The sequence below is a fragment of the Eucalyptus grandis genome, chromosome 7 (genome assembly GCF_016545825.1).
Source record: "Eucalyptus grandis isolate ANBG69807.140 chromosome 7, ASM1654582v1, whole genome shotgun sequence".
Taxonomy (NCBI): domain Eukaryota; kingdom Viridiplantae; phylum Streptophyta; class Magnoliopsida; order Myrtales; family Myrtaceae; genus Eucalyptus; species Eucalyptus grandis.
In genome coordinates this window covers 56,562,410-56,587,040 of record NC_052618.1, presented here as the reverse complement: position 1 = coordinate 56,587,040, position 24,631 = coordinate 56,562,410, and the positions used below count along the sequence as shown (strand labels likewise).

Below are 24,631 nucleotides of genomic sequence, written 5' to 3'. Positions count from 1 at the left end.
GATCGAACGCGATCCAGCTACGCTCCACGTTAAAAACTATTGCTCTCACTGCCATTCTTTTCATTTATGCGAAGAACGTATATCCATAACTTCATCTTGTGAAGAATTTGAAGCTAAAAGTTTCTGCTCTCCCCGCCGTTCTTTCCAATCACGCGAAAAATGCTCCAGATACTTGTGTCCAACTGAACGTGGCAAATTTGATGCGGGATTTCTTTAATCTAACGGTGTATGTTAGTTGAATTAACGTGCATCGGGAGCATACGAGTTTTGCTACTTGGCGGTCGCGATATACAGGTCATTTTACCAGGTTATTGCCTTCAACTTGCGGATGATTGTGACTTAGCATCGGGCTAAATTATATTTCCATCTTTAAGCAGACGACAAAGTTTGACCCAACTCTGATCAATCCCATCCCCGTCAACCGTCGAAAATTCTTAAAATACCCTATTTGATGGGGGCGGAAGGTGAATATTGCCAACAGAAAGGCGTCGTCATGCGGGGGCGAATTCGTCATTCCCGCAACTCCATCCGCTTCCTTGAACGGAACAATCACCGAAGCCCCAAAAAAGGACAGGGGGATGGTGGGCGTGGCGCTTCCTGATACCAGTCGCCATCACGCGAACAACATGTGTCATTTACTCCGCTACATCCCAAACGCCCGGGTAGTCCCTCTCCCTTTCTCTCTCCAGAGGCAAAAGCCCGACTTCATTTTCCCGAGAAAACCCGTCCGGAAGAGGAGGCGCCGCGATCATTTTCCCGGGAAAAAGAGAAAAAAGGAGAGAGAGGGAGGAGAGCCATGTCGGACGCTCTGATCAACGGCCTCGCGGGAGCCGGCGGCGGCATCATCGCTCAGCTCATCACCTACCCTCTCCAGACGGTAAACCGCTCGTGATCCCCCGTCGATTCGTTTCGAATGCTTTTTCTTTTTTTCGTTTCTCGAGTCTCGCGCGCTTCGAGTTCTCTCGCGCGGCGCGTGTTGATCCGGTGCTAAAAAAAAAAAACGTTCGGATCGTCCTCCAGGTGAACACGCGTCAGCAGACGGAGCGCGATCTGAAGAAGGAGAGGAGGAAGCTCGGGACCTTCGAGCAAATGTATCAGGTTGGTGCGCCGCTTGCTTTCGCTTTGCTCCGTCCGCTTTCGTTTCCCGGGGGCAACTATGAACGCGATGGGCGTGGAATTGCGTTTTGAGCTGGTTTGGGGGGTTTGATCTGGGTCAACGCGCGCCCGAGGTAGTTGGAAGTCAACGCGGCTCTCGCCGTTCGGTTTGGGAACGATTTGTGAGCGGAGGTTTTGGTCTCGGTTGCGTGTCCATCTGCCGTTTGAGCTTGATTCCTGTTTGCTCGCTCGCTGTTTTAGGTGGCCAAGCAAGAGGGATGGGGGCGGCTGTACGGAGGCTTAATGCCGTCGCTCGCAGGCACGGCTGCGTCTCAGGTGAGCTATTGCGCTATCGTTCCTTAGTGTCAAATACGAGCTGCTCACGCCTTTGTTCAACTTTCCGTTTCTCCTTGTATCTTTAAGTCCTCGTGTGGGACCTGGAGTTTTCTGAAATCGTTTTGACAGGAGGATTAGAATGAGTGGTTATGATTTCGAGGGGTTTTCTGTTGTTTCACGTGCATAGAAGAAAAAGGGAGGATGCGGGATCTTAGACTTAACTTGAGTGGTATAAGTGCAGTAAGATTAAATGTGCTTTCGTTGTCTCGTGATGAAAATGCCGAATATTTGGCATTATGCCTGGATGTTTGGTCGCACAGCTCTCGCTGCTGCTATATTCTCATGAATTTGGCTGGGCATGTATCTAAAGTGGGCTGGGCCTGCTGAATCAGAACAGCGTCTATATGAGATTTTGATTGACAATGCTCTTGCTATGTGGTCCCATGAAAATAAAGTTTTTGCCATTGCTTCATTCATTTTCTGTAGTCTCTTTGCCGACTTCATAGAGATCTTACGGTAAGTGTCATCGTTCTTAATAATCAATGGCAGTCTTCTGTGTTTAAGCAATAAGCCTTTGTGTTTGTGCCAAGTTGAAGTTCATTAGATCAGTACTTTGCAAACAAGCTTTCAGGTTCCTCTGTATGAGATAGGATCAACCCTGTTTAAGTGGGAAATTGAAAAGGCGAAAATTAAACAAGAAGATGAAGAAAATCCACCAAGTTGTATTTTGTTTTACCATATAATAGGATAGATGTAGATGTCTCTAATATATGCTGCTTATCTTGTTGGATTGGATTAGCAAGATGCCTTGAGCTGGGTTAACTAGGTTCTTTTTTTATTTTAAAAAAAAAAAGAAAAAGAAAAAGCAAGGAAAGAATATGGTAGCATATGCGCAGTACCTGGGCTTCTTGACTTCATCTATTTTTTGAGTATAAGGCAACGCCTTCAAAGGATGTAATCGAGGAAATACCAGCTGTGTTGCTAAGTGTTTGCAGGCAGCAATTAAAAAAAGAAAAAAAATGGAAAGAGAAAGTACAGCTCCAAAACTGTACTTAGAGACCATTTAATGTGGGCAAAATCTTAGACAGACCTTTTGAAAATCTATTGCATGCGAAACCTTTTTTTTTTTTGGGTAAAGTTTTTTGATCTCTTATGTACCTGCAACTTTCATGCTACAGGGTGTTTACTATTATTTCTATCAAATATTCAGGAAGAAAGCAGAAATTGCTGCACTTGAACGGAGGAAGAAAGGGATGGGTGATGGAACAGTTGGGATGTTCTCATCACTCATGGTGGCTGCTTTATCTGGGTAATTTTTTTGTTCTCTACAATGCACATTCAGGGTGAATGCCATATATTTGCCACATAGTCATTTTAACAAATCCTTTTTTTTTTCCCTGAAAATCACGATCAAGTTGTGAGAATACACATGTGTGGTAGTGGGTGCTTGTTTGATACTTTGGCTGCTTTAATTGCTAAGATGGGTTTTCTCTGCTCCTATTTTAGTTCTCATTGCAGTATAATGTGCTAAGGAATCAGAGGTTTTATTTTCCCCATTCTTTTGGCCATGATAGTGGGGACTTTAAACAGAAATTTGAACATTTGTCAGCTTCTGTTGTTGGGGTCCCTAATCGGGTTTAGACCTGGCACTTCTCACTGATAATAGTCTACTTCTTGCTAGCTCTCTTTAATATATGCATTGAATTCGCTGTATATTCTTTATCATAATTAACTGGTCAGCTCCTCTTTGCAGGTGCATAAATGTCCTTCTAACAAACCCAATATGGCTAGTTGTAACCCGAATGCAGGTGAGTGGTTTGTCCAGATTAGCTCAAGGCTCCTTCGTGCGCAAAAGTAAAATGTCTGGGTCAAGTTTTCATATTATAATGCCTATCCAAGCTACCATCCTTTTCATCTTAATTTCCTGTCGAATCTTGTCTTACATACCTTTTAATTGGAAAATTCTTTATCCATTTGATGGGTAATATGTTTGGCTATGAAGCCATTTGGTTTGTCTCGTTGCTGTAATGATTCAGGGGACCTTTGCATTGCACTGCTGGATATTTCAACAAGAGAGTGCTTTTTTTCTTCTTTTGTGTGTGTGTATGTGTTGTTGTTGTTTGTGGTAAGGGGGTTGAAGGAGGGGATAGGGATTGTCTGAGGTAACTTTGAACTAATAGAAGTAAATGTAGCTTGTATTGTGCATGTGAGTACAGACGTATGCTGCTTTGCAGTCCCTTTCTCAGACGACTTTTTGTGGACCTGCAGACTCACTCAAAAATCTCAAAGAAGTCTGAATTAGATATGGCTGCTCCAGATGATGCAATTCTGGCTGCTGTAGAGCCTCCTCCTTATGGAACTGGCCATGTGGTAGGTTCTTCTCCTTTTTGGCCTTAGAGGAATATTTCATTTAAAATTAGTACCCCTCTCTTGTCTTCCCTTATTAACTTCTCTCAGTGTGGACTGTAGCACCTCATATGCTTTCTCTATCTTTAGAGCATGTATTAAATGCCAAAATCATCACCTGGGTAAAAGTTTTGTAGTTTCCTTGTTGGAAAATGGCAACTTTTGCTGTCATTAAACCTAGAATACGTCTATTGGTGTTAGTTGGAACTGGACTGTGTGAAAAAATTTTAGCTGGCAGGAGCATCATGATCTTGTCTATCAAGCCAATCACCATGCGCCAAGGGTTGAATTTCCTTATTCCAATGCTTGGCACAAAGTGATTCGGTTGGATGAAATGGAATGTCTACTCCAGAAGCAGCTAAACATCTTTTCCTGTGTGAATGTGGTCTTCGTAGTGTGTGCTTGTGCCCTTGCATGTGTATAAAATGTTCATATATTCAGTAATTTGATTTTGTATGGAGCAACCTAATGCACAGCGGCATTCTCATGTTTGACTCTCTCCCCCATTGGGCTGTATCTTGCCAAAAGATGATCTTATGTATAATTTAGAAGAACTAGTTGAACTCGACCTTTAATGCCAATTATGGCAGACTGAGTGGTGGAGTGATCACGAGTTCATTTTTAGTCTAGTTTATTCATCCATTCGTCCGGTTGAAAATCAGAGTAACCTTCCTTGCCCCTCTAATCCATGTACTTAATTTAATGGTGGTATTCTGCACGAGCATGCTGTCCCATTGATGTGAATAACCCTAATATTGTTGAATGCTGAGTGAGCTGAGAAGCATCTGAGCTTTTAGAGATTGTATGTTTACTATGAGGCAAATGGTTAATATAGTTTTGGTACCTGAAGAGAGCAAAATTAAGTTTTCATTGGTAATCTTTTTGAGAGACATATATTTCATGCGAGACCTAATAAGCAAGAGAATTACTGTTGAATTTGGGAATTTATTTATCTAGAAATAGAATTGGTGGCGTTTTACTGTCTCTATTTGAATCTGACTTCCTTATCTGATGATTTGAGATTTACATTATAATTTCTCTTCTGTTTACTCATCTTCTTCTGCCTATCAACATTGAACAGATTCAAGAAGTGTACGATGAAGCTGGATTTTGGGGTTTCTGGAAAGGTGTATTCCCTACATTGATAATGGTATGAACGAGATGGCTTTTGTATTTGCAAAGGTGGTAATATTGATTTTTTTCCCTCTGATATATATACAGGTAAGTAATCCTTCCATTCAGTTCATGCTGTACGAAACTATGTTAAAGAAGTTAAACAAGAGACGTGCGTTGAAGGGCAAGAGTGCGCCAACTGCTCTGGAGGTGACTTTGATCTCCACTTTTTGCCAACTTAATGACTCATGAAAGAGTTGTGTTTCTTTGTATTGCCTTATTTCTGCAAGCACTCTCTCAGCCCTGATTAATAAAAATTTCCTCTTGCCAGATCTTCCTCCTGGGAGCCCTGGCTAAGCTTGGTGCCACTGTCGTGACATATCCTCTTCTAGTTGTCAAGGTTAGTTACCTTGACTCGTATAAAGACTGAATAACTGTGCATCTGAAGTTTCAAGCAGTTTATTGTTAGCTCATGAAACATTTTATGTTTCCAGACATGATTTGAGTTTGCTACTTTTTCCATTGGTTAAGCAGTTTAAGTAGCTATCTGTCCGCTTTTCTTTTTAACCACAATTAAGTATTGATGTTTCTATGCTGTCTTTAAGATTTGTGGAGTCGGTCAAGGCTGAAAAGGAATAGCAATGTTGAAAATGACCGGCTGGCTTTTATAGACTGGAGGAAAATTTTGATTTTGGGTACAGGAAAATATGACTAGCAAACAGAAATTTAATAATAATGTAAGGAAGGCTGCTTGAAGATCAAGGGAGAAGTGAAACTTAGGAAAGCTAGTCTTCTTTTTCTGTTTTCTTTATAGCGATAAGCATGCTGATGAAGTTTATACACTGCAAAATCAATTCCAATTACCCTGTGTTAATTTCTTCGAAATATGAGGGAATAAAAGCCTGAAATTTCTGACCGTTTCATTTCCTCATAGATCTCCCTTGTCTATGCAGGCGAGGCTTCAAGCTAAACAGGCCACTACTGGAGACAAAAGGCATCATTATAAAGGTTTATTATTGCATTTTGCTGATGTTTCTCATACTATCCCATTCTTTAATGGGATTGCAAGCCAATACATATGCGTAATCCAGATATTGTAATGCATTTTATGATATATCTCAAGGATTGTAATCATACAATCTTGTCATGCCCGTCACTCTTGTTTTCTCCCCTCCCGTGACATGCCATGTGTACTGATGCTGCACTTGTTCATTTCTTCAATACAGGCACATCAGATGCCATCTTGAAGATGATACGCTATGAAGGTCTCTATGGTTTTTACAAAGGAATGAGTACTAAAATTGTTCAGAGCGTGCTTGCTGCAGCTGTGTTGTTCATGGTCAAGGAAGAACTTGTGAGGGGGGCTCGGTCCCTGCTAACTGGAGATGGTGTTGATGCCTCGAGGTCGAAACCCCCATGACGGGAATCTCTCTCTCCCTGCCTCTCTGTGCCTTCCTTTGTTGCACCATTGCCCATTCTGCGACTCATTTAGGTAATTTATCAATTACACACGCATAGGAGGGGGAATGCGAAAATAATCCGTGTCAAGGCAGGTCTTATTGTTTGTATTTCGCAAGATGCTAACGATCGATTCCCTTTGCTGACAATCCGATTGTGGAATTTATGTGCGATTCCCCTTTGTTTTCTCAGTATGGCTAGACAGACTTTACATTCACATTCTTTTTCCTGTTCTTTTTCTCGGTTTTCATTCCCATACGAACCTATTGATGTTCTGGGGTGGCGCACTGCGTGTTTTATTATACTCGAAGGGCGCTCGACACCCCCCTAGTTCGTGTCGTGATTTGGGAAAGTGCCAATTAGAACTTTGGGGTGAATGCGATAAACCTCGGAAAAGAAAGACGAGCGAGGGGAACAAGATGGGAACATTAGATGCGTGCTGATTTCACTCTGATTTCACTCCACCAACAACTACAATAGAAAAAAGGAGTAATCTCGGGGAGCGAATGGGGTCAGATACCCCAGTAGTCCTACTCATAAATGATGGATACGCAATAAAAAAAGGAGTATTCTCAGGGAGCGAATGGTACCCCAATAGTTCTACTCATAAATGATGGATGCTAGGTGCTACGCATATCGACCTGTCTAGTGCCGTTGCTAACGAGTTACTATCCCGATTGGAGAGATCTAACTAGTGTGTGTGGTGGAACGTTTTAAAACTACAACGGCTTTTTATTTTTATATTTTTGAACAAGTAAAACTACAACAGCTTAATATCTGATGAAACAGCTTCTTAGCAATTATCACATATTAATGCTATTTTGAGTGGTGTTTATAAGTCAAATAGGACACTTCTTCATAGTTGTATACTACGTTAGCAAAGTTACATTACATGACAATCAATATAACATATGTCTTTAAAACGAGTTAAATATCGAAAGTTGAGGTATTAATTTAAGTTTAGGTACTCTATTATAAAATAGACAAAAGTTCGGGTACTTAAGCTATCAATACTCCTTACTTCTTGCCATCAAGACTCCCTACTTCTTCTTCTTCTTTTGATATGTTATGCTTTAACTCTCAAATCACTTTTATACTTTTATATTGTCTCTTTGTAGAGAGTGAAAGTCAATCCTCAGGTTTGAAACTAAATGTCCCCATCCTTAGCCCTCCTCGAGAAATTGAAAAATCGAACTCTCTATCTCTTATTTCCCATATGGAAAGGATGGTCACTGAGGCAACCTTAGTGATTAGTACTCCTTATTTCAAAGAATGAAAATCATAGAATTCACAAGAGCCCACACAAGCGATGGAGTACATGATTTAATATGATGCAAAGTGAATGAACATTAATAAGGCTTGGCATGCTACGAATCCTCTTGAAAGGGAAATGTGCTTCTAGGAAGCAAACTTAGGTGATGCATGGCTATTGTCTGACTTATGTTGTAAATTTTGGTTGGAGTCTTGCAATGAGTTCAACCCTTGTGTTTAGTTGTAAAAAAAATTGGAGTTTTGAATCTTGAACAGATTATAAAGCAAATCATTCATTCTTTTTTGGGTAAATTATTTCTTATCCCTCCACAAATCATAGGTAAGAAAATTATCAAATAAGTCCTAAACTTATTGCACTCTTACCAATTTAATCTAAATTTTTCAGTTTGACCAATTTAGTCATAAGCCTATTATGTTTATGTTAATTCAGATATAAATCTTTCAATTATGTCAATTTAGTTCTAAACATTTTCAAGATTTGTCAATTTAATCTTTTTGATCAATTTTGATCAGAAATTGCTAACAAAGCAATCATCACCCATCTTACGAGGTATAATTAGTATTGATGTAAACAATTTTAAAATTTTTAAAATTTTTAAAATTTTTTTATTCTTTTTTCTTCTTTTAATTTTTTTTTTTACTTGACCCTAGCAATCGCTAGCCCAAAGCATAATTAAAAAGAATAAAAAATAAAAAACACAATTTAAAAAAAAAATTATTCATATTAGCGCTGATTATCACATAGGATGTCTGGCACTGAGTAAATCACCACATCAGCGATTTCAGGCTAAAATTAGTAAAAAAGACTAAATTGATAAATCATCAAAATGTTTATAAGGCACAGATACAATAAGTTAGAACTGAATCGGTAAAAAAAATCATAAGTTTAAGACCTTTTGTACCATTTCCCCAGTTGCATGCGACCGAGGTCCAGAAATAATTTCAACCAATTCATTTTCGACGAATAACGATTCCTTAAAAGGCCCAGCCTATCTTAATATATAAAGCGAAAAGACGAAAACAAAAGGGGTTCGGTGCCCATTTCGCATGCGTTATATAATCCTCATCGGACTGCAGAAAACCCCCCGCTGACCAGAGAAGAAGCGGTCTCGCGAGTACCGAGTAACCAAACCCCTCCTGTTCGGACAAAGCAAGCGCTAGCCCTCGAAGATGCCGGAAACCACGCCGGAAGCCGCGAGCAAGAACGCGAAGAAGGCGAATCTCCTGGATCAGCACTCCATCAAGCACATTCTCGACGAGTCCGTCTCCGAGGTAACCGATCGATCGAGGCGTTCGCCAATCAATTGGGCTCTTCCGCCGTCGTCCCTTTTCCCAGATCCGTTCTTTTTCGGTCGCTCGATTTCTTGGGCGCGATCGGTGATTCTTGTCGTCGTCGTTGTGGTTTGATTTTGTTCAGATTGTGAAGAGCCGCGGGTACGCGGAGGACGTGCGGATGAGCAACGTGAGGCTGCTGATGGGGGCGGTCATCATCGTCATCGCCCTCTTCGCCCAGTTCTACAAGAAGAAGTTCCCCGAGAACCGGGACTTCTTGATCGCCTGCATCGGATTATATCCTTTCTTCTTCTTTTGTTCTTTCTCGCTTGTTTGACGTCCTCTATGCGTTTGATTTCCGGGAAAGTGGACTGAATTCTGCGGATTTGATGGAACTGCCGCTGTCTTTTTACGCGGAGAGGTGGAGTGCTTGCAAATTGAGTGGTTTGTTTGGGGATTTTTTTTTGTGCCGCGTTGAAAGTTGGGATTTTTTGATGCATGATCTTTTTAGTTGCTTGTTCAGTAGATAAATGCGAAGGAGGGAAAGGCCATCGTGCTGATTTTCCTCATTTTCTGCCTTCGTTTTTGTGGGAAAAGTCGACCGTTCTGTTTTCTTTCTTTCTGAATTGGACGAGGACTTATAGATTGAAATGCCTGAGTGGAGGTTGTGAAAGGAGATGCTCTTCAAAGTCAGGAATGAAGAGGGATTTTATTTCGTTGAAATTGTCACATTTTATTTCATTTAGAGATCGTGATCCTTAATTCTGGCACGTATATAGTTTTCAATGGTATACTGCAGCTGCTCATATACACCAAGGAGAAGAATGCCATTATGTTCACCTATGCCCCTGTGGTGAGTTTACTTGTTTCATAGAATGGATGACTTCTTATACACCGATGTTGCGGACATTCTACCTTATTCTACTTCTTTTTGTTTTTCACCCTACTGTGCTGTGATGTTATTACTTGACCATGTTTTAAGTTATGAGTTTTATATTGTGGTTCTTGCATGTGCTTGTCTATTTTCATCGGCAAATGTGAAACCTTGTGTGCATATTTTGGGTTGTGTTTTGAATGTCAGATGCAGTATTTGACCTTAAGATGTTGAAAAATCTAATTTCAAATAAATATGAAGATATTTTCCCTTAGCAGCAGATCTAGTACTCTTTTTTTCTTGTGAGTATGGATACACAGTGTATCCAGGGTTGTCTTGTTACTGTTAACTCTCTAGATTCTTGAAGAAGCTCGTTGGTAATGATGGATGAGAATTGGAACTTTTTGGTTTTAGTATTGGAAAGGCAGGTTATGAAGCTTTTCAAGTTCAAATTATTTGAATTTTTTTTTTTTTGGGGGGAGTGCTTTGGCCCTGATGTATCTTTCCTTCTTTCTTAACAGAAAGATCTCTCGAATTTTCCAATGAAGATTATTTAGGTCCATAATTTTATTAGTTAGCATTCAAACCTGTGCTTTGTATGTGGGAGAAACTTAATTAATGTTATGACTCAAAAGTTTTTATGAAATCTTGTTCATATTTCAACCCTTTCATGCTTTTTAATTATTTAAATTCTAGTTTTACTGAACTTCTGAAAAATTAAATGTGTGTTTTGGGATATGCTTCTTCTTGGCATATAGCTTTTTGAATTATCGAGTTGTATTCTATATTCTGATTTCGATACTCCCTGGGCATAAAGTAATTTAAGTTTGAAGATAATTAGTGGCAAATCGCCTATATTTGCTTTTACATTTCCGTAAACTTTTGAAATTGTTGTTGATGGAAAGCTCGTTTTGGAATTGTGTAAACTTCTATTCCCTCCTTACCATGTCTGATTCTAGAGTATAGATCATATAATTTACAACATTTCTGTGTTTCCTGTTTCATGAAAATGTGGGGATTACAGACTCATAGTATGGTAATTATCATTTGAAAGGAATGTTGTAGGGGCATATCTCTTTGAAATATGAGCTCCTCAGCCAGGCTTGGTCAAAAGAGCTGAGCAAGTCAAAATATTAGTGGTAAACTCTGATTTGTATTTCTTCATAGAGCAAAAGGCTCCATTTAACTTAGGTTAATCTCGGCAAGAAGCAGGCATTTCACCTGGAAATGAGTATTGATACTAGGTATCATCCTTTACCTCTCAATGAAGGATTCGAGTACCTCGTGATTTGGGCTTTCTAGATAACCCCCCGGGACCAATTCTCGCATGTACCCTTTTTTACTTTTCATGATAGATTGGATGTCTCTGCACCTCTACCTCCTATATCACTAAGTGGTCATTGAGGGGCCTTAGCTGGTGACGCTATTGATGGATATATGGACCTTTGTCATTTCACTCGTATGCATCCCTCCTTTTCTTTACATATGCAAAGTCAGGAAAACCCACCTTCATGTCTTGGCTGATGGAAGTCTGGTTTGACCTGGTGATTACTTTAAGATTCTTGCTTTTGCTATGTCAGGCAATATTTTCTGCACATATCTGATGACATAGTAAATTCGACCTCCATTTCCTTAATTCTATCTTGAATTTTTTTGCATTTGGCTATCCATTCTCAGTATTGATATATTGTGGTTGTTGATCTTGATCATTGCTACTTGCGTCTTTCTTTTCGGTGAGTTGTAGAGATGAAATATTTCTTCTATGCCTATGGTGTTCCGTGGTTATCTTTAAATTAGAGTCATGTCTTCTTTTGTATCTCAATTTGCTAATCCACTTTTTACTGTCTTTTTGGGTAATCATATACGAGATAGTTTGTCAGAACATCATTCATTTGTTTTGAAATTGTTTGAGTAATATGTGAAATGGGCATCGCCTCTTTAGATGGCGCTAGAGTTTGAATGGATGTAATAGAATTTGCTGCAAACTATGTCATGTATTTTCCAATCCATGGAGCGTTGGCTTGTCTGGCTTAATTTGAAGTTTCTTTTTGTTGTAGACATCATTATCAGAGTTTTGGTGTCCCTGACTTATTTAAACTTAAGGTTCTCTTTTATTTGATGCATCAGCTGGAATATTGTGTCTCCTTTTATGCTTGGCCTTGTGAGTTGTGAACTTAGCCAGAATAATCTGAAAACTTTATATCCCGAGATTATCCATTCAGTACTTTGCGGCAGAGGGGATTATCTGAGGCAAAGTATCGTTTTCTTTTATTCCATGCAGGGCTCCTTTAACAGCACTGGACTGGTGGTGTCTTCAAAATTACCAAGATTCTCCGACTTGTACACACTTACCATAGCGAGTGCAGACCCGAAGTCAGTTGCAGCAAACAAGCCAGTGGAATTAACCAAGAGCGTCACTCAGTGGTCTCTCGCTCTCTCTCTCTCTCAGAAATACATGCTCATGCACTCCTGTATTCACAAAGCCCCTCTCACGCACTTTCTCTCATGTTATTGGAGCCTAGAGACAGTGCTTGCTGATGGGTGTACACTAACCATCCCTTGCATATCCACACTCAATATTGCTTTTGCTTTCACAGTATTCCTGCATCAGATATATTTCGTGGCTGATTTTCTAGTTTTCTTAATGCTTCAGGTTTACCAAGGACGGGATTCTGGTGGAGGGTCTCTTCTCGAAAGATGTTGACGCACTAATAAACGAGTACAACAAAGAGCCGAAGAAGAGCAAATGATTTGTAGGCTTGTAGCTTATCACCTTATTTCAACAGGAGATCACTTAGACAGGAATTTGATTACTCGATTGTTCTGAATCGAACACAAATGTTCAGTTACAGAATGATTTTGACTTATGACTTTTTTTTTGGAGCAAAGTGAAGTGGATTTTAACTTTTCAGCTGCAGTGTTTACATGCCAGGCATTCACCAGCTTGTGAAAACCTGTGCATCATGTGTGGGCCGGCGCTGCACCTTAGTCTGATGCATTCATTTCTGTCGACTGCATTGATGGACGCCCTCACATACATATATCATGATCATCTAGATGCTGCCTGGATTGCGCCTTGTGCTGCATTTGCCCAAATGTCTCCAAGATCTCTTGAGATGGGCTTTTTCTGCGTTGGTTTGTGTTTCTTTAATTTGTGTTACTGATCGAAAGGTCATGTTGACAGTCATTTTGATCTGATCTGGTGATGGGTTCGCTGATATTCTTTATTTTGTATATTCCCCTTTCTACGATGCTGCCATGACCAGAAATATCACTCTCCACGATTGTGGAGTCTCGATGGATTAGCTAAACAGCCCTTTCGCCACTTCCGGATTTCCCCCTGTCACGGTGCAAACCGATGGTCATCTAGACAAAGAGAAGCAGGGTGACGAGCAATGACAACAAATGTGCGCCGTGGTGGAAAAATATGGGTATGTATATTTCCAGACAAACCAGTTACGGTAAGACCTAGGAAACACGTATGAGTTCGGGTAAAGGATCTCCCGAATATTGGGTAGCTGTCATTAAACCAGGTCGAATACTTTATGAAATGGGTGGAGTAGCAGACAATATAGCCAGAAAGGCTATTTTGATGGCAGCGTCCAAAATGCCTATACGAACTCAATTTATTATTTCGGAATAGGAACGTAGAACTAAAGAAAATAAGTCTTGGGGATAAAAAAAATTTGCAGGTTTCTTTTTGACAAACAATATTTCTTTTTCTTTTTTTACTTCGCCCTTTGCATTAACATTGAAAGAACATATTCAAAAATGATATGATTCAACCTCAGAGTCATTTAAATGTAGCGGATATAAGCAGGGCCCGAGAATTAATGTGTATTAGAATCATAGGAGCTAGTAATCGCCAATATGCTCATATCGGTGACATTATTATTGCTGTGATCAAGGAAGCATTACCGAACACACCTCTTGAAAGATCAGAGTTGTAATTGTACGTACTTATAAAGAACTTAAACGTGACAACGGTATGATAATATGATATGATGATAATGCTGCAGTTGTGATTGATCAAGAAGGAAATCCAAAAGGAACTCGAGTTTTTTGTGCGATTGCCCGAGAATTGAGACAATTAAATTTCACTAAAATAGTTTCATTAGCACTTGAGGTATTATAAGATGAGATCATACGTAATATAGTTATATAATACATAGTATTTGGATGAAATAGAGTAATTAGTGGATTAGGTTGTATCGGATGCATATCCCTTTATTTAATAACAAAAATTAAAAAATAAAAAAAATAGCATGTTGATTATATAAAAAATGGGAGGCAACCAAAATTTTAGTTTATCACAAGTAGTGACACTATTGCTGACATAAACCTCTATATGAAATGCTGACGTGAATAGATAAGGGACGATTCAAATAGCATCCACTAACATCACTGAAAACATTGTTAAAATACTTTTAAGAGAAGGTTTTATAAAAAACGTAAGGAAGCATCAGGAAAACAACAAATATTTTGGTTTTAACCTTATGACATAGAAGGAATAGGAAAGGACCCTATCGAACTATTTTAAATTTAAAACGTATGAGTATGCCTGGCATATGAATTTATTTGAACTATCAACGAATTCCTCGAATTTTAGGTGGGATGGGGATTGTAATTCTTTCTACTTCTCGCGGTATAATGACAGACCGCGAGTGTACATGATCCTTTGCGCACGATTGGCCACCAGATAGATTGGATTGATGCTTGTCATTTTGATAACCCTCGTGAGATTATCCTAGTGTTTCCATCTTGTACTCTTCTCAGGGGCAGCTTTGACGAAAATTGCTTAATTCTAAACTGCCGTTACCAACGACCGGGCCTGAAGAAGAAGAAGTTGGGCCCGTCCAGGCCCACCCGAATCGTGCGTGGAGCCTCGTTCGGATCCGCTCGAGAGATCGCCCACCCCGGTTCACGAATCTCCTCTGAACCGATCGACCGACGAAACGGTCCGGTCGGCAAAGGGCCCTGATGTCAGCATTTACTAGGGCAACAGCATGCATCACCGTCCGGGTCGGTCCCGGTGGGCAGATATTTTTTTGTTCAGTTCCCAAAGCCGGGCCCCGCTCCTGTCGGTTTCGGGACAGCGACGTCGGGCCCCCACGTGGACCCCGCCCCGGGACCCACACCGACTTCACCATCCTCGTAATTTAGTCACCTCGCAATTTCCATCCATCTGCCCGGCCGGAAAGAGAAAACCATAAAAAAATGGATTCCTGCCTTTTCTTACCCCAATTTTTCTGTACTTTTTATTTGTCCTGTTGTTGCCGCCCTATCCACCCACGCCACAAACAGAGGCACTCCCCTCCCTCCATTTTTCTTTTCTTAAATTGACTGACGCTTCTCCGCTACACGTGACAAGATAGAAAAAATGGAGCGCATTAAGTATAGGTTAGGTATCCTCCGATATGGACTTTTTTTTTTCTTCTTTTTTTTATCTTGTCAAGAACATCAACTTTCCATTAGTATTCAAATCTAATTCCCATTCAAAGACGCCATCAAAAATCTGTTTTATTTCACTAACTTAACAAGGGTCGGATTTCGAATCAACTGAAATCGCTACAAGCAATTCTATGAGGGGAAAAATGCTCGAGCTAGAATTAGGACTTGATCCGATCTTTCTCTATATTATTTCATGAGACAATAAAAGGTTCAAATTACTATTAAAATCCAAACTAAAGTCGATACGTTTATACGAGACAAAGTCAATGTTTTTTAAGGAGTTGGGCCTTGAAATACAATATCTTGATGTTTTGCAAATTTTCAAATGTGAATTGAGAAATGATTTAGTTGACAAGTTAAAATCATATTAAATAAGTAAGCTGAACTAACTTCATGATTCATAAGAGTACTTATTTAACGTGGATTGACGTGTCTCTATTCATCGATAAGAAGATTACTTGTTGCAATCTATGAAATATACTAATATATTTAAGATTCTATTAATAATGATTCGTTATCTCTCCAAGTATATATATATATGTATATATGTATCATGTCAATTTTTCATATGAGATGACTAATAAAAATTTCGAAAACGAGTCGACGGTTCTCGAATAGGAATAATCGGGAACCGAGCTAACCCCGTGGAAACTAATCAACAGCATCTGCATAATCAATCATCCGCTAAAATCTAATTGGCGGAGGGGGCCGTGCTGAGTCAGCACAATGCTCGAACGACAGCGGTTTCACGTGGGACCCAGGCACGGACCAAAAACAAAACGAAGACCGGGCCCCACCTCCCCCAAGGCGAGCTGACGTGGGGGCACGCAATCATGCCCTGGATCTCAAACCAACTCAAAACTAATCCCCCATTCCATAAACCGCCTCTCGAGTCCGTCCGATCTTTTATTTATTATTTCCCCCCGATTTCCTTTTTTTCCGTTTCTTTAAAAATATAAAATTCGTGCCTCCGTTTTTGCGTGTATTTATGTAAATCGATCTCCTCAGTTTCCCTCACGACCTTTCATTTTTGTTTGCGCTATCGCCAGGAAGGAAATCGAAGCCCTCGAATATTCCCTTCCCCCCTTTCCACATTATTCCCTCTCTCAATCCCTCTCTCGCCGGCGATTCTCGCCGTCGCCGACCTCGGAATCCGCGTTCCTCCGATCCTCCGCCGCCGCCGCGAGGATCTTCGGCCGGTGCCGCCTGAATCCTCGGCGGAGCACATCGTGATTCGCCGCCATGGCCAGCTCCGGGGATAGAGAAAGCGACGAGAACCGCCGAGCGCAGCCGGGCCGCGAGGGGCTCGGCGAGTCGTCGCCGATGGATGCGTCCTCCTCGGCGGAGTCCCGGCCGGGCTCGGGGGCTTCGCGGAGCGGGGCCGGCGAGGAGATTGGTGTGGCGGAGCGGCTGGCGGACGTTTTCGCCGGGGACGGCGACGGAGATCTGCTGATGCAGCGGAGCGATCGGGAGGATAGGGTCCTGCTTTGGCTGCAGGCGCTCGATATGCAAGTGATGGGCGCCTGTCGCGCGGATGAGAGATTGAAGCCGCTGTTGAAGTCGACCGGGACGAACAGCGCGGCTGAGGATCGGTTGTTGGCTCACCTCAGTCAGGTACTTGTTGTTTCGATCGGGATTTGGAGCCTATCTGGCTCGTACTGTTAGGGTTTTTGCTTATTTTGATGCTGAGGGTTAATTTCGAGTTAATCGTGGCCTATATAGAATGTATGGCTATATTCTGATGGTCCGTGAGGGATAAACGCTTTACCGTGCTACTGATAATAGGAGTCTCTTTTCAGTTTGGTTTAGAGATCCTTATGAGATAGTGGATGAGTGCATCGTAATTGAGATGATGTGGTTAATTTGTTCGTGTTATCGCTTGATTTTGGCTCATCGGATTTGCTTTTGTTTTTCCCTAATCATCAGCACTTTGAGCCTGCGGAAGTTGGAATCCTGGCCAGATGCTTCTGCATGCCACTTGTTTCAATTCGAGTTGGCAAGATAAACAAGCGAGGGACTCTTCTTTGCCCCGCCTCCACAAGGTAAATGAAGTCCCGATCTGTATTGTTTTTCGGATTATTGTATGTGAGTTGTCTGTTGGCTTGTGAGCAGCTTACTTTGGTTTCTGCTGATGAGTTGCCAATGTTTTCCAGTAGTATAGATAGTACTAATTTTTCCAGCGGTGCTTATTGGTTTGCTATTGGAATTTTGTATGTCATCAAGTGGTTTTTCCTCTTCGTTTCTTAGTTGCTTTATGGATGCCTAGTACCTCTGTGTTTAGAATTGGTTTTATTAGGGTTGATGTTTATGTTCTGATGCTATTGCATATAAGTGCTGTGTTTTCCGTCTTGTATCCTTTTCCCTTCATGTGGGATGTAGTTCTCATAAGCTTTCGTTTTGAAGTGAGTGCGTATTGTGTGTTTTGATTGAGCATCGGTTAGTTTTGGTTGTGATAACCTTTCTTCTTATGATTTTTATAGAATTGTTTAACAAGGAGTGTGTTTGCTGTTTTTATGTTCCTATTGTTCCTTATCTTCATTATTTGGAATTTGGTAGTTTGTCCTACCAGTTTATGCGGTGGAGTTCTGTCTTTTGGTTTCTATTATAGCTAGTTATGTAATGCTAATTGTGGGCAGCTTATCATGAGATCATGTTGTCAGACTTCTTTGCAGGCAGCTGGTTTAAAATAGTGTAGATGAAAGTATATGACACGTGTTGATATACCAGTAAGTTTGTGTAAAGCAAACCTCAGATGTTGGACCATAACAGTTTTTGCATTTTCTGATGTGGTTCTCTGCTTTATACAATTTTTTTTTTTTTTGGATACATATGGATATAGATATTGGTGGCAGGAATATTGGCTGATAGACCGTAGTTTATGTGTACCCAACTATGCTTTCTTCACAATGAAAAATTTACCCTCTTGACAATTATGTCATAGCATCAGAGTCTTCGAATTGAGGAGTTCTTGAATGTTGTTTGCTAGAATATATCCCAAGAAATGGTGGAGAATACTTGAATAATATCAACATTGCGTACGGTCCATGATATCACTGAAAATAATCTTAGGTTGAGGATTAATGCTGTCGCTTCTTGTTGGTAACCATGTTCATCCTCCCCAATAAATATGTCTTTTGACTTGTAGGTGAAGTGGGCGTATCTTATTATGATCTCTGAATTAAAGGGGAGTCAAGGTAGTTTCATGCTCCTATATTATAGTGTCGACTGTTGCTTTTTGAATGTATATAGGATCTGAATTCTACAAATATAAAATGATAGTGACAATTTCTGTTCTTATGCTTGTCATTTAGGTAGGTCTCATGATATTGCAACTCTGATCTCACCAAGTTCTCTTCAGTCAATTTGTTGTCATTGCGTGCGTTTGACAATTAAAAGTTATATGCACTGATTTTTTATATTATCCTTGTAATCTGTCATGATTTCCTCTCCATTTCCTTGAACATTGATGGTGCTTACTGTTTATATCTGTCTCACCGCATGGTGCTCATCCCCGGAACTGCTTGGTCTTTCCAGATATTGTTAGAATTTCTGGAGTTATTTTGGATGTTTAAAAGTTATGCAAATGAAATACCTTTTGTAAGATGTCCTGGAATCAAATCATAGGTGCAGCCAGAATAAGCATGTACAGACTAGGTTGCAGTTAGAAGGATACATGATGGATTCTTTTTTAGGTAACGTTACCTGAGAAATTTGGCCAAAGTCTTGAGATATGCAGCAAAAGAGAAAAAATTAAAGAAGATCTTGAGCTAAATCCATGATGTATGTGACGGGCGATAATAATCCCATTTAGTGTTTTTGAAGGAGATTTGTTTATTAGTCGTTAACACATTGCTATAGTGATCTTTCTTTCACTAGCTAGCTAATTTCTCACCTGTCTCAAAGAAACTGACAGTTTTGATTGTTTCTTGGTTGTATGTCCATTAAATTACTAGAGAATAGCAATTTTTTTTTTTTAATGTTTTCACCTGGAAAAAAATGAATAGTCCGGCAAGTGCAATAAAGGTTATAATGGAAAAAAACTGACAGCTCATGTGAATGCATGTTGCATTTCATAGTCAAATCAAATTGAAGAGTTATAATGGTTCATCATAAGATGAGTTTTCCTCATTCCTCACTTAAAATTGTACTTTCGTAAATGCGGTGGATTCTTTTTTCATGGAAATATACCAATTTTTCCGCATCCATGCGTTTTTGCATCGATATTTTCCCCAGTAAATTTATCTAGCCGGACTGTTTCTGAGAATCCATTTCCTGTTTCGTTCTTTCATTGACACAGGGGGAACTTAAATCTGAGTCTTCTGCCAACATCTGATTTGCGCTTGTCATTTGTTGGGGACAATGGTCAGACAGAGAGGCTAGTTACTTTAAGCAGCTCTATCGAATCTTCTTTCGTTGTAATTGAGGAAATATCTGAAGATGCTTCGGGTAGATCATTTGTTCTCAAAGTTCTGGATGGAAATGCATTTTACTTTTGGTGCTCAGAGAAATCAAAGCTCTTGGGAACTGAATTGCTTAGAAAGGTAAGGTTTGCATTTAATTATTGTGGGTACGCTCAATTTATGTGTTGACATCCACAGGAAAGTGCAAGTGAAAGATGTTCAGTTAGTTATGATGAACTTAAAGAGTGATTAGCTGTGGGGTATTTGTAAATGCTTTATTGAGGAATAGCCGTTACCTTTTAGTGTTGTTGACACTATAATAAGTTGAAAATCCTATCCTGTTGTATGGGGGATGTGTAGCGCCTAAATGAAAAGGTTGAATCATGTCAAGTTTCTGTGGGATGTCAATTTTCAACGGTCATAGTTTCTTTGAAAAGTTGGATGCTAATCATATATGTATTTCCTTGTTTTGCCATCGCAGATGAGGGATTTACTCAATCAGAGACCTGCTATTGCTGAGTTGACTGGAATTGATGGGTCACGTCTTGAGTGCTTTGCAATTCACCTCCGAGCATATCTAATGGGATCGGTTGTAAGTAAAAGCCAAGCTAGCTCTTCAGGCATCCCAATGCTATCAGATGGTATTGGGACTGATGTTCCCAATGCAAGCGAAAATACACAATCGTTTACTTCATCTAAATCCCTTCGCCCTTCCTATGCCAGCAGTCAAATAGTAAAAGCTAATTCATGCCATCAAGGCCTCAGTCCCAGAGCAAGTTCGTTCAAAGAAGGTCTTGTCAGAAACTTGACCACAAGGAGCACGAGGGAGAAGTTGAGGAAGCTTGGGGAAAATCACTTCGCAGCAGTTGACAACTTGTCAGCTGCTTTACCAATGGTTGCTGATACTTTCAATTCAAGTTCTTGCAACATCTTTCAAACTCAAGATTCACTGGAGAATAATTCCCTCACTCCATCCGATGTCCTGGAATCACTAGGGAAATTGACATTCCCACCCCGTTTAAGCACATCGTCTCAAGTCCCTTCTTTATGTCAACCCATTTTCTCCCCATACTACTGTCTGTGCCCTCCTGGGGCATCGACCCTGGAACACCCAGATCCACCTCCTGAACGTGCTTCTGCTTCAGATGGATTTTTGGTTCCATCTTTATCTTCTTTTCTACCTCCTGTACCCTCCAGTCTATTGATGGCGACATCACCTTTAAACTTGGGAGACCTTCCTCCGCTAGATTTTCCAACTATTCTTCCAGACCCGTTGGCCTGTCTACCAAAGCCCAGTTCCCAACAAATTCCGACCTTTACACCTTTGATGTGCGATTCGATTGTTCATGTTCCAGTCATTGATTTCTGCTCAGCAGGACAAGGTTACCTGGTGAGCGCGGGGCCCACTGTCACGACTGCCATTGGGCCCCTGAACCCGAAACTTGTGAGTCCATTGATTCCTGAGACGAGTTCGGTGGTTGAAGAGGGTGCAAGAGAAACTCTGCGCCTTCTGATCAGTGGCTCAAGCCCCACGGTTACTCAGTCGATTAGCATGCTGCCTGTTGTACTGAGTGGCGCTGATGAGAAGCAAAGTGCAGTCGTTGCTGGAAGCAGGGGTCTGTACAGCGGGATAAGGGATGTTGACGCTTTTTCGAGCAGAGGTCTTGCTGCCATGGGATTGTTCTCCCTGTCCGGTAGATCTGCAGTGGAGAGTGCGGTGAAGAGTTGTGATGTCGTCAGCGGTTTAGATGTTCAGCTGAATGGATCTAGCAGCTTCGGCGAATCAAACGCAGATGTTGATGGTTCCCTTTCCGAGGATGCCGGGAAAACAGATTGAGGATGTTCGATGTGTCAGATGTGTCATTCGTTTCTGTTAAGTAGGGAAGTGTAGATATATGCAGCAGGTTTTTCCGTATTTTAATCGAAATAAGTTCCCCCCAAATTGGGGCTTTTGCTGCCTTTGACGCTCTGTTTTCGCCTCTGTAGTTGGTATCTTAAAATGTGGACGTTAAGGGCTGCTTTTGTTGTCTTGATAGCTGTAAATGGATATCGAGTTTGCTTTTTCTTTTATAGCCCCCCCTATCTCCGTTATATCTGGTGTGCATGTTGTTTCTCCGAAGGGGTTACATCGAACGATATCCCTGCGCAGTTCGACAATAATCTTCTCTAAACCTGGACTGGGGACCAATACATAAAGCCCGTCTCACGGTTCTTGGAATTAATAAGATATGCGGTCATCGAAATTCTTTTATCTAGGTTAATCGCGGGACAACCGCAATTATTGCGCTTCAATTTACAGTATTTGCACCACCGTGGGTCCTTCCAGACGACGCCTTCAAGGCCCTCCCCGACTCTAGAATAACCCCCCAGATCAACCGCGACTCCACCGCAGCACGAGCGGGGATCTTGACGACAACAAACCCTCGTCCCCTTTTTCGTCCCTTGCCTTAAAAGGGAGGCAAGGCGGGGATTATGTTAACGAGAATCTCGAGGGACAAAGGCATTATTGTCGTTCCAGAGTTTGCTCCTCCTTTCTAGGCCACGTTATGGCAGCTCGACGTGTGTAATGAATATTATCTAAAACAGCCTAGCGCCCCTATCATCCGTCCCATAGGCAGCTGATCTAAGAGCGCGCCCCGCAACAAATCTCGATGCCGCTCTAATCTCCCCCCTACTCACCAAATCCTACTCAATTCGGATAGGATTTTCCGCAAATGGGCCCCCGTACCCATCTCCTCAACCCCACCTTTAACAGAAAAATAAAATAAATAAATAAATAAATAAATAATGATGAAAACTTACGTGCCCATTAATTTTTAATGCAGTCCTCTAGCTCATCCTACATTGGCAGACCGCATCGAGTAGCTAACAGAAAAAACCTCAATCGAAGGTTGAAAGAAGGGCAAAAAAAAAAAAAAAAAACAGCCTTGTTTTGTGCGCATTATTGCTACAAATCAGGGCAACAGCTAGTGGACGTGGTGAGTGACCGCCTTATTGTCAAAAGAGGGATGAGGACGTAGCACCAGCACACAATCGTACACGTAGATTCTTTACTTTAAGTTCCTCCCCCCCAACCCCCCCGCAACTTGACATTAGGATATTTGCCCATTTGCTGCTCTGGCCTCGAGTCACCGGATGCTCTCTCGCTCTCGCTTTTGGCCCCAACAGCGACCGCTCCCCGGCTCCTGTGGACGGGAGGGGCAATGATCTTATCTTGACCCGTGAGCGAGACGGAGTCAATTCGCAGCTGCCGGATCCTCACGTCATCCCCCGGTTTCGGATCGGTCCGAGCTCGCGGGCGGGGCCCGCTGTTCGGGATCGCTAGCCAAGGGCCGCCCCCGTGCGATCACGCGGCGCGATGGCGATGGGCGAGTTGAATATGCATTTGTGCATCCTCTTTTTTTGACTTTCTACTTGTTTGGGTTCAGATTTTTCACCTCCCATGTTGCAGCCGTATTTTAAAGTATGAGGCGCGGTGCACGAGCCCTGAAAATTAAACTTCCCTATCGAATAGGGCACGACTAGTAGGAGATATCGATCCTGGCATGGGATGTGCACTAAATCTGCTAGATCTGCATCATATATATAATATATATAATATATATATATATATATATATATATATTGTACTGAGTCAGTACGTATATATATATATAAATATGTACGAATGACATTTGTGGTTGACCTTGCAAGCCCACCTGCCCCGGAAAATCTCCATCGCATAGGCACCATTTCTATATTAACCGATTCCTTTCCGTTTGAGGAACCAAAGATGATACTCCACTTCTACGTCGCTTAGAAATTTACGAGATATGATTCTTCTTGTCCATCTCGATTCGCCCCCGCCACGAATCCTTGTTCCCCTTTAAAAAAAACAAAAAAATAAATTAAAATGCTCTCGAGACATTGCATAGTATCTCCATTTGATTAGTCACGGAGTATCAAGTCTTACGGACTTTGTTGCTCATTCTCAAAGCAAAAAACAAAAACCTAAATAGAACTTTATTTAGATTTTCTTTTTTGGCTCGAGTTTCATTTTTCTCCGTGTATATCTTGAAAGATTTATTGAGAGATACGCACCAATCAATGATTTGAAAGGACACGATTTATTAACCTTTTTGAGTTTCTAATCGACAATATTCCCTTAACGAGACCGTGGACTCTTTATGTCCGTGTCATCATTTTATTTGTCAAGTGATGAACGGTTTTCGAGAATGAGACATGGCAGCTATACTACACTTACAAGAAATCGAATCCATGGCAAAAAAAAATAAAAAATGAGTAAAACATTTAAGGGCACGATGATCAATCATCCAAAGAAGCATTGTCATCTCAGGTGATGAGTCCCATCTAATTCCTGTTTTGGCTTGAGTTTCATTTTTCTCCATGTATATCTCGAAAGCAAAACTGAGAAACGCATTGATCAATAATCCAAAAAGGCACGGCTTTTAAACTTTTTCGAGTTTCCAGTTGACAATATTTCCTCGACGGGACTGTGAACTCGTTATGTCCGCGTTATCATTTCACTTATCGGGTGACGAGCAGTTTTTGAGAATCCGGCGACATGGCGGCTATGCGGCATTCACAAGAAACCGAATCCGTGGAAAGAAGAACCGAATAAAACGTGTGAGGGTACGATTGTCACAGGCCAAAGAAGCATCATCATCTGTTCAGATGGTTTACAGGTGATGAGTCCCATCTGATTCCTGTGGGTGGTGGTGGTGGTGGTGGTCGTCGTCGTCGTTGATGGATCTTGGAGATGCATTCGTACACAGGCTAGTTCTCTCTCTCTCTCTCTCTCCGGCTTCTGGCAATAGCAAAATAGCAATCGCAATAGCAATAGCAAAGATGCAATGGAGGGAGCTTTGACTTTCAACGGACGGTGATTGGATGTTACAGCTGTCGAACATGATTTTTTTCCTTGTCGCTTTTGGTCCGTGGAAAAAGCTTTCCC

The 24,631-nt window shown here is 41.1% G+C and overlaps 3 protein-coding genes across 3 annotated transcripts; all 3 read left to right on the top strand.

Annotated features, from left to right (window-relative positions):
- The first annotated feature begins 620 nt into the window (after positions 1 to 620).
- Positions 621 to 6,625, top strand: LOC104454374 (peroxisomal nicotinamide adenine dinucleotide carrier). The gene is made up of 11 exons (XM_010069199.3): positions 621 to 877; positions 1,021 to 1,098; positions 1,357 to 1,431; positions 2,610 to 2,740; positions 3,185 to 3,239; positions 3,700 to 3,801; positions 4,919 to 4,987; positions 5,059 to 5,160; positions 5,282 to 5,350; positions 5,904 to 5,958; positions 6,177 to 6,625. The coding sequence occupies exons 1-11, from the start codon at positions 797 to 799 to the stop codon at positions 6,368 to 6,370; spliced, it is 1,011 nt and encodes a 336-aa protein (XP_010067501.2). The 5' UTR covers positions 621 to 796; the 3' UTR covers positions 6,371 to 6,625.
- Positions 6,626 to 8,711: 2,086 nt separating this feature from the next.
- Positions 8,712 to 12,737, top strand: LOC104454372 (probable signal peptidase complex subunit 2). The gene is made up of 5 exons (XM_010069198.3): positions 8,712 to 8,952; positions 9,098 to 9,249; positions 9,724 to 9,805; positions 12,108 to 12,250; positions 12,480 to 12,737. The coding sequence occupies exons 1-5, from the start codon at positions 8,851 to 8,853 to the stop codon at positions 12,574 to 12,576; spliced, it is 576 nt and encodes a 191-aa protein (XP_010067500.1). The 5' UTR covers positions 8,712 to 8,850; the 3' UTR covers positions 12,577 to 12,737.
- Positions 12,738 to 16,253: 3,516 nt separating this feature from the next.
- LOC104454371 lies at positions 16,254 to 21,747 on the top strand. Its single transcript, XM_010069197.3, has 4 exons — positions 16,254 to 16,891; positions 17,204 to 17,319; positions 19,575 to 19,818; positions 20,159 to 21,747. Exons 1-4 carry the CDS (start codon positions 16,520 to 16,522, stop codon positions 21,512 to 21,514), a joined length of 2,088 nt encoding a protein of 695 aa, XP_010067499.2. The 5' UTR covers positions 16,254 to 16,519; the 3' UTR covers positions 21,515 to 21,747.
- Positions 21,748 to 24,631: the final 2,884 nt, after the last annotated feature.